We start from the raw sequence: 9,295 nt of genomic DNA, 5'->3' as shown, positions 1-9,295 counted from the left end.
CATAGTACCAACATTCGTCATTCGAAAGATAACGCGTCCCTGTGGCCCATACGACCGACAGCAACTGTATCCAAGGTGCGGTTATTGATGAAAGTTGAAAAATGTCTGTCATAATCTACATCGTATAGTTTAAATGTTGCAGCTATGATGATGAGGTGCATCTAGATATCGTGCACGAAATACATTGTTTGAAAACAAGAAACTTGCAGATCCGACTACTATTTCCCTTTAAAATAACAAACTATGGTTGAAAAAACTAAACACAAACACATTCGTTTTCATTCTAGAACAAAACTTTTATTTCTTGCATTGGTATTTAACGTTGCAGTGGGATTTACACAAAACATGCTTTTTATCTTCCATAAACTGGTGTTTATTTTAATATTCTTCACCCTCTTCTTCAGCTTCACCTTCAACAGAATCCACACCAACTTCTTCATAATCCTTTTCCAATGCAGCCAAGTCTTCACGGGCCTCTGAGAATTCTCCTTCTTCCATACCTTCACCCACATACCAGTGTACAAATGCACGTTTGGCATACATCAGATCAAATTTATGATCTAGACGGGCCCATGCTTCTGCAATAGCTGTGGTGTTGCTCAGCATACACACTGCACGTTGGACTTTGGCCAGATCACCACCAGGAACAACAGTGGGTGGTTGGTAGTTGATACCCACTTTGAAGCCAGTTGGACACCAATCCACAAACTGGATGGTACGCTTGGTCTTGATTGTTGCAATAGCAGCATTGACGTCTTTTGGTACGACATCACCACGATATAGCATGCAGCAAGCCATGTACTTGCCATGGCGAGGATCACACTTGACCATCTGGTTGGCAGGCTCAAAGCAGGCATTGGTGATTTCAGCAACAGACAGCTGCTCATGGTATGCCTTCTCAGCAGAGATGACAGGTGCATAGGTGACAAGTGGGAAGTGGATACGAGGGTATGGCACGAGATTGGTCTGAAACTCTGTGAGATCGACATTCAGGGCACCATCAAAGCGGAGGGATGCAGTGATGGATGACACTATCTGACCAATCAGACGGTTGAGGTTGGTGTAGGTTGGCCGTTCAATATCCAAGTTGCGGCGACAGATGTCATAAATTGCCTCATTATCAACCATGAAAGCACAATCAGAATGCTCCAAGGTAGTATGGGTAGTGAGGATTGAGTTGTACGGCTCTACAACTGCAGTAGACACTTGGGGAGCAGGGTAGATGGCAAATTCCAACTTGGATTTCTTGCCATAATCTACTGACAGACGTTCCATCAACAGGGAAGCAAAGCCAGAACCAGTACCACCACCAAAGCTATGGAAAATCAGGAAACCTTGCAAACCTGTACATTGGTCAGCCTAAAAGAGAAAAAATACGAAGAAAGTATTCTCAGTTTAGAGTTTGGACGAACATTGAGTTGATAATGGTCTTGATCTATTCAATTATTAACCTTTACCAAATTGAATTAACCCCTTATATTGAAGATATGTGAAGGAATTGTAAGTTCCCATGAATTTAGTTTACAATTTAGTACAAGGCCAAAAAAAAAAAAAAAGCTGTTCAACGGGCGGGATGACTTCAAAGTTGGGTAGGTAGGTCGGATTTTTTTTTTTTTTGGTTTTTCTTAAACAGAACATATAATATAAACACTTTTTGTGTGTTTCATGCTTTTTCTTAGTCACATAACATATACTGGATATGTTGTTTAGTACGTTCATGATTTTTTCAATTTTTTGTTGACATGGGTTGGTTGTCTCACAACAGCTTCTTTGCCTTCACTTCTACAGTTCAATCTACAGGTGCCGCCAACTGGTAAATTTCATGAATTTCTCAAAATCATCACAAAACCTGTTTTGAAGGCTGATATACCGATTTTCTTATTTTTGACCCTGACCTAAAACTTGGAGGGGAAAGTGAGATCTGTTCATAACTGTCCTACCACTGGTATACACTGAAAATGTGCCTTACCACTGAATTTTGATGCCCACTGCCCTCCGGTATCTACAGTCTGCCCGCTCCCTACTCCCCATAACAATTCAAGCTCCCCGCTGCTCTCTCCCTACTACTGAAATTCCCCATTGCCAACTAGATGCCCACTATGCAACCCAGATCAACACAAAACCATGCAAGCAGTTAGCAGTATACCTTGGAACATTGCTCCCCTCTAAGTTAGGTTCTATTAAGCACGCCGCTTTCCCCTCCCTCTACGTATTTTCCGGTGCCCACTGTCAAAAATTTTCTCCCCGCCCGCTGAAAGTAATGAAATTTCTTCCCCGCCCACAGTAAATATCGATGTTTTCTCCCCGCCCGCTGATTAGTTTTGAAATCTGCCCGCCCGCTGAAAATCTCGCACGAACACCTTTTTGCACGAACAGCTTCGTTGGCGGCACCTGAATCTAACGGAGCTAATTTCTGTGTTGGTGTCACCAGCCCCATGAGCACGGTGGATTCCAACCAAAACTCGCGACTCAGAAACTGACGGGTCAGCCCCGGGGATGTCCGGGGTGACGTCGTCGAGCGCGAGGGAGCGAAATTAGACCATTCGTCCTGTGTCCAAGTCAAACAAATGTCACAAGGTTGACTCCTTGTGCATTCTCGACAACGGAAACACAAATCAAAATCATGTCCGTCCTGCAGTGAGAACTGCTGCTTACAATCACACGTTTGATAGGAGAAAGCCATGACGAAAATCGGAACGAGTGATGACTCAAAGAACAATAAAGAATTTTCAAGGAACACTGAAAATAGGAACCCTAGAAAATGTAGACTGTACAACCACTCGGACGTGAAATAAACGCCGGTGAAACAATACAGTACAGAGTGTCTAAGCTATACGGAACACGTGGCGTAATAGTTTATTTTCCACGGCGTATTAACCCTGCCCTTCACCTTGACCAAATGTTTGTGATGCGCTTCCACCTTTACTCTTCAAATCATAGCCTGTATCAATCTCACTCAAGTCAATGTCATCGAAAATGTGAAGGTCATTCATCTTACAGACAGATGTTCACTGAATAACATCTCCGCGTTTCTTCAGATTCGTAAAGATTTCGGGAAAAAAAAAAGAAAAATGTGGAGTGGTCCAAATATGGGTCGGTCGGGCCCGTTGAACAGATAATTTTTTTTTCTCGCCCAATCACATTTTTTTTTTATAATTACTATATATTATTCATAAGCAATTTTAAATAAGTTCTAATCAAAATAGCATTAACAACATGACACAACATCAAAATTTTATCTCATCAAAAAGAAGATATTTGTTTTGGAATGCTTACAAGTTTGCGAATCCTGTCAAGAACGAGATCCACAATTTCTTTACCAATGGTGTAGTGCCCTCGGGCATAGTTATTTGCAGCATCTTCTTTGCCAGTGATCAGCTGTTCAGGATGGAAAAGTTGGCGATATGTACCAGTGCGAACCTCATCTAATAAATGTGAAAGGTTAACATGCATAAATTAACATTATAATTATTATCTCTTGATGGTCAAAGGTTAAAGGATACAACCATCAGCAAGACGACTGTCAAAAAGACAGTCAACCACAAAATTTCAACAATTTTGATTCCTTTTTTGTCATCCAAATATATTGACTCACCTGTGAATTCACTACTGACAACACCTAAAATTTTAGAGAAACACCTAAAAATACTTTTCGATTCATTTTCTGGCCCTGACTGAAAAATTCACATTGACTTTTCAAAAAACTTACCTACAACTGTAGGCTCAAGATCAACGAATACAGCACGGGGTACATGTTTTCCAGCACCAGTCTCACTGAAGAAGGTATTGAAGGAGTCATCACCACCACCAATGGTCTTATCACTGGGCATTTGGCCATCAGGTTGGATACCATGTTCAAGACAGTAAAGCTCCCAACAAGCATTACCAATCTGGACACCGGCTTGGCCGACATGAATTGAAATACACTCACGCTGAAAAAGTTGAGTTCAGGAAACACAATGTGGTCAATTCAAACAGAAGAATCTTTTGCTGGCAAGGAATTTAAATAAAAAATAACACAACAAAAACTTACTGGCATGTTCCTTTTCCTGACAAGCAAAAGTAAAAAGAAAATTCAACAGAGGCACACTTCGAACAGCTTGAACCTTGCTGAGTTCACTGTTCTGTGAAGAATGGCGAATACATCATCAATCCTATTATATTTGTTGCTTGGATCGTACGCCATTGGCTGTAATTGCCGACACTTCTATATATGGAAGAGTATTTATTTGCGATGCGCAATGTCACTCAGGCCAGGCCTGGCTACATGGTAAATGAAATATGATCTCCAAACTACGTGAAACAAACTAATTTGCATAGAGAAGAAGAGCAGCCTCTACTATCAATTTCTTTATCGGGATTATTTCATAAACTATGACCTATAGGGTATTGCGGAATCCTGTTACAAATTGAATACCTCAGATTTAAAAGATAAAACAGGAGAAATGGCTCATAAATGGAGATTTGGTTCGCTACGAATGCGTTTTTTGTGACGCTTCAAGTAAGGGACTGAAATAAAACTACTTCTCGTCATGAATATTAGCATTTTTAAAGCTAACTATATATAATTGACAACCCCCATTTAGGGTTTTAGACGCAACGAGACTTATCTTTTGTCAAGTTTTCTTGTTCCGAAGGCTGTTTCTAAACCGTAGCAAAATGCAAAAGCTTATCCAACTATGTCAACATTTCATGACTCGATAAAATGTGATAACAACTACGTTTGCGTGTCGTATCAATATAGTTATTGGCGCAAACCAGTTACCCAGCATCTGCGCAATCCTTCTCGGGTTAACGTAAATGTCGGATAATTTTCACAAATTATTCATAATTAAGATGAAACGGTATCAATGACTTGGTTATCATCGTTACACATTAATGACACCAAAGAAAATTATCTGCACACATCTAAAAATATCATGGTATGCACAAACTATGTCACATCTCAGCACCATATCGTGGCGCGAGATTTCATTCTCTCAATTGTTGTTTACAAAACTGGAAAATCAGGCAACTGTTTGTGCTCTTTACAAATTTTAGACTCATTTATGATGAAAAAAACCCAAAACTTACCATTTTTATCGAAGTTTCTGTGAAAAATCACTCAAAAAGTATAGGAAATCGTTATTTTGTCTAGAAAGACTGCTGACCAAGATGCGCAACGGATCTCAACAACAGCTAAACTGATCCTCCTCGAGATGTCGTCGTTATTTATAGAGGTTGGTTGCCAGGAGTAACTGTTCGTCGTCTTGACTACTCTATTGTTTGTTGGCGCGTTGGTTTCTTACTACTAGAATTTACAACAATTAGAGCCAATCAAAACAATCAATTCGCAAACGTTTGATGATTTTGAAATTTGATTGACAAGTACATCCGCGCGCAAAATTTGGCATTCTCGAAATTTCTTCCGCACGCGCGCTCGTACTCCATGCGCATGCATATATGCTGTGGGCATAGAACTCCAGTGATGATGCCATGTGTGCAACTGTTGTACGTAATTAAAGTTTAAAATATTGCGTTGATACGAACAGTGATATCTGTACACTGTCGATTTTCCTTCGAGCAACTGACAGAAATCCAAAACATCAACACTTTTGGCTCGAAGAAACCTGTTTAAATATGACCGCGACACTGGCGTTTTCACCCCGTTTTCACAGACAACCACTGTCCAGACAGTTAGGCGGAAGGGGGCGCTGTCCACTACTACAGCTGTGTTTTGGGCCCTGGGACTGACAGGGCACAGGATATGGGACAGCCCTGACAACTATGAAATCGCTACTACCATGTTATGATGTATCAGGAATGTAATCATCATTTGTTTTTCTCGATATCTTGAGGAGATTTATTATCCTATTGTTTTCGGTATGATTGGTTTTCTTATTATTATTTTGTTACTCTGTTTTGGTTTCTTAAACTTCCTCATTTGTTTTTTTAACACTTTTCTTGCCTTCAGAGGGAAGTTGAGTGTTCAATAAAGGATGTACGAGGACACATATTTTTTTTGTGTTGGTTTTGGGTTTTATGAGAAATTGCCTCTTTTCAATTTAGTTGAAGTTACAATAGACCATGGTCCCTTTGTGGAGGGACTGTGAATAGACCCTCTTCAGTCAGTCATGCAGTTATCACTTTTCACACTTCTCTTTTGTGTTATTGTCAATTACGGAAAGAATTAAGTATTTTTTAAGTAAACAGCTACATAAAACATGTAAGCCATGAATTGAAGTATATTATATCTACTGTACACTGCAGTAACTTTGATCATTGAAATTGTAGCTGCGATTATTCGTTCATAAATGACATCATTGTCCTCTCATTAATATGCAAAAATAAATATTTGTCTGTATTAATTTAGATTACATTGATTGGAAATTACGTTAACTTCACAGGCAATTGTCAATATTGTGATGAACACTAGAAAAAAATAGCGTCAATGACACTGTAGCTCCCATCCTGGACTATTTAGTGTTTGTTCTCTGGTCAGATATTTGAACATGTGTGAAAGGGATAAAGTGCATGAAGTGAAAATACTTAAATGTAATGTACTGGAGACAGTGAAATATGTTTAATGTATTTATTCAGAATATAAAATGGAAAAAATACAGAATTAGATATATCGAATACTGTGATACAACCATTAACTCAACAAGTCATTTACAATGACATAGTCCCCACTTGTAATAGGAGTATTAGTCTTGATGGGGCAGGAAAATGTGGTCATTAAGAAGTATCACTGGAGTGTATATGTTGAGATCTATGGGCACATAGGTCTATGTCGTTGTTCCCATTTGAAACACATGAGGCATGTCTAAGTTATGGTTCTAAATCGGGAAAAAAGATCAGACCTCTAGCAGTATTGGCCAGCCAAGAAATACATATGCGCATTATAAAGAAGATACAAGATGTGACATCTTAAGGTCTAATATCCTATCAAATTGGAGGGTATAGAACTTGTGGTTACTGAGATATGCATATATATGTATAATCATAGGTCAAAGGTCATCGAGGTCACATGACATTTTGAAAAAAAAAAATTATATAGCTAATTATATGCCAAAAAATCAGATCTCTAGCTCTATTGCTTGCCCAGAATAAGATGTGTACATAATTAATGTGTGTTGTCATAAGGTCTCCCATCCTACTAAATACAAAGGACATAGCACTTGTGGTTACTTATTTATTGACATAAACATATATTTTAGGTAAAAGGTCATCGAGGTCACATGACATTTGGTCAAAAAATTTCTCTCCTATGGTTATCCCTGTATACCAAAAATCAGACATCCAGCTCTATTGGCTTGCTCAGAATGAGATATGTGCATAATTATTGAGGTACAGTATGTGGTGTCATAAAGTGTCCCATCATATCATACATGAAGGGTGTAGCACTTGTGGTTACTGAGTTACAGACAAATATGTATATTTTAGGTCAAAGGTCACCAAGGTCACATGACATTTTGTCAAAAAAAATTGTATTGCTAAGTTATCCCTATATACCAAAAATCAGACCTCTAGCTCTATTGGCTCGCTCAAAATTAGATATGCACATAATTAATGAGGTACAATATGTGGCGTCATAAGGTGTCCCATCATACAATACATGAAGGGTGTAGCACTTGTGGTTACTGAGTTATGGACAAATATGTATATTTGAGGTCAAAGGTCACCGAGGTCACGTGACATTTTGTCAAAAAAATTGTATTGCTAAGTTATCCATATATGACAAAAATTAGACCTCTAGCTCTATTGGCTTGCTCAAAATTAGATATGTGCATAATTAATGAGGTACAATATGTGGCGTCATAAGGTGTCCCATCATACCATACATGAAGGGTGTAGCACTTGTGGTTACTGAGTTATGGACAAAATGTATATTTGAGGTCAAAGGTCACTGAGGTCACGTGACATTTGTCAAAAAAATTGTATTGCTAGTTATCCCTATATACCGAAAATCAGACCTCTAGCTCTTTTGGCTCGCTCAAATTAGATATGTGCATAATTAATGAGGTACAATATGTGGCGTCATGAGGTGTCCCATCATACCATACATGAAGGGTGTAGCACTTGTGGTTACTGAGTTATAGACAGATATGTATATTTGAGGTCAAAGGTCACCGAGGTCACATGACATTTTGTCAAAAAATTGTATTGCTAAGTTATCCCTATATACCAAAAATCAGACCTCTAGCTCTATTGGCTCGCTCAAAATTAGATATGCACATAATAAATGAAGTACAATATGTGGCATCATAAGGTGTCCCATCATACCATACATGAAGGGTGTAGCACTTGTGGTTACTGAGTTATGGACAAATATGTATATTTGAGATCAAAGGTCATCAAGGTCACATGACATATTGTCAAAATATCCGAGATATCTGCGTGAACGGATGGACTCACGGATGGACGAACAGACGGACATGACCCAATCTATAAGCCCACTGGACTTCATCCGTGGGGACTAAAAATTGTGTCACTGCATCCTTTTTGCAATATGAATACGATGAGAAACTAAATTTTTATTTTTCGTGGCCTTATACATGGGAGTCTATGGAGATCTGCCTTATACATGGGAGTCTATGGAGGTGTAAACTAAAAATATGCAAATTTCACCACGATTGGCCCAAATTTGGGAAAGGTCACTCCTATGCACTTCCATACCAAGTTTCAAATCAATCGGACTTGTGGTTGCAGAGAAGAAGATTTTTTGACCAAAAATGGGAGAAAATTACAAAAAAAATCATGAAAAATAGCAAGTCCAAGATACTGACCCAAGATGTGCACAATCATTCATGTCAGCCCAAAGTACTTACATGCTAATTTTTCATGTAATCTGCTCAGTGGTTATTGAGTTTTTTCAATTTGACTGTTTTTACATTTTTTCACTTAATTTGCATATTTTTGGCAATGACAACTTCATTTGAACAAAATCTCATCTACAGCCCATCATCCATGTACACACCAAATATCAAGATGAAATGTACAGCGGTGTTTGGAGTTTTTGATGTTGACATACAGACATACAGACATACAGACACACAGACATACAGACATTTCCCTAGCCTATAAGAATAGCTTCCATTGCCATATATACATATGGCTATGGGAGCTAAAAATGGCTCAGACTTCAATCTCTGACAGACAACCACACATGTAACACTGACAAATTTGCCAGCAGTGCCCAATGTTGCATGCATGCAGCTTTATTTAGTAACAAGCCTGCAATCACAAACAGCCCAGGGCCACTCTCAACTTCAAGGTAGAATCAGAGACAGATATTTGCATGCTCAAATTTTTA

General features: G+C 38.8%; 1 protein-coding gene across 2 annotated transcripts; it reads right to left on the bottom strand.

Annotated features, from left to right (window-relative positions):
- Positions 1-275: 275 nt before the first annotated feature.
- LOC139135871 (tubulin alpha chain, testis-specific) lies at positions 276-5,644 on the bottom strand. 2 transcript variants are annotated; one of them, XM_070703634.1, is made up of 4 exons: positions 5,074-5,644; positions 3,710-3,932; positions 3,277-3,425; positions 276-1,359 (listed from the first exon to the last, which is right to left on the bottom strand). In XM_070703634.1, the coding sequence occupies exons 1-4, from the start codon at positions 5,074-5,076 to the stop codon at positions 379-381; spliced, it is 1,356 nt and encodes a 451-aa protein (XP_070559735.1). In that variant the 5' UTR covers positions 5,077-5,644; the 3' UTR covers positions 276-378. The 2 variants fall into 2 exon arrangements, with proteins under 2 accessions (XP_070559735.1, XP_070559734.1); XM_070703633.1 differs by lacking the exon at positions 5,074-5,644 and adding an exon at positions 4,034-4,318.
- Between the last annotated feature and the right edge of the window lie 3,651 nt (positions 5,645-9,295).

This window comes from Ptychodera flava, chromosome 6, assembly GCF_041260155.1.
Source record: "Ptychodera flava strain L36383 chromosome 6, AS_Pfla_20210202, whole genome shotgun sequence".
NCBI lineage: Eukaryota > Metazoa > Hemichordata > Enteropneusta > Ptychoderidae > Ptychodera > Ptychodera flava.
This window is presented reverse-complemented; position numbering and strand designations above follow the sequence as displayed.

Excerpts from the sequence above, each read along its gene's own strand:
- LOC139135871 (XM_070703633.1), bottom strand. Across the intron at positions 3,426-3,709 it reads TCTTGAGCCTACAGTTGTAG|ATGAGGTTCGCACTGGTACA; the intron begins GTAAGTTTTTTG and ends CACATTTATTAG. Across the intron at positions 1,360-3,276 it reads TTGACAGGATTCGCAAACTT|GCTGACCAATGTACAGGTTT; the intron begins GTAAGCATTCCA and ends TTTCTCTTTTAG.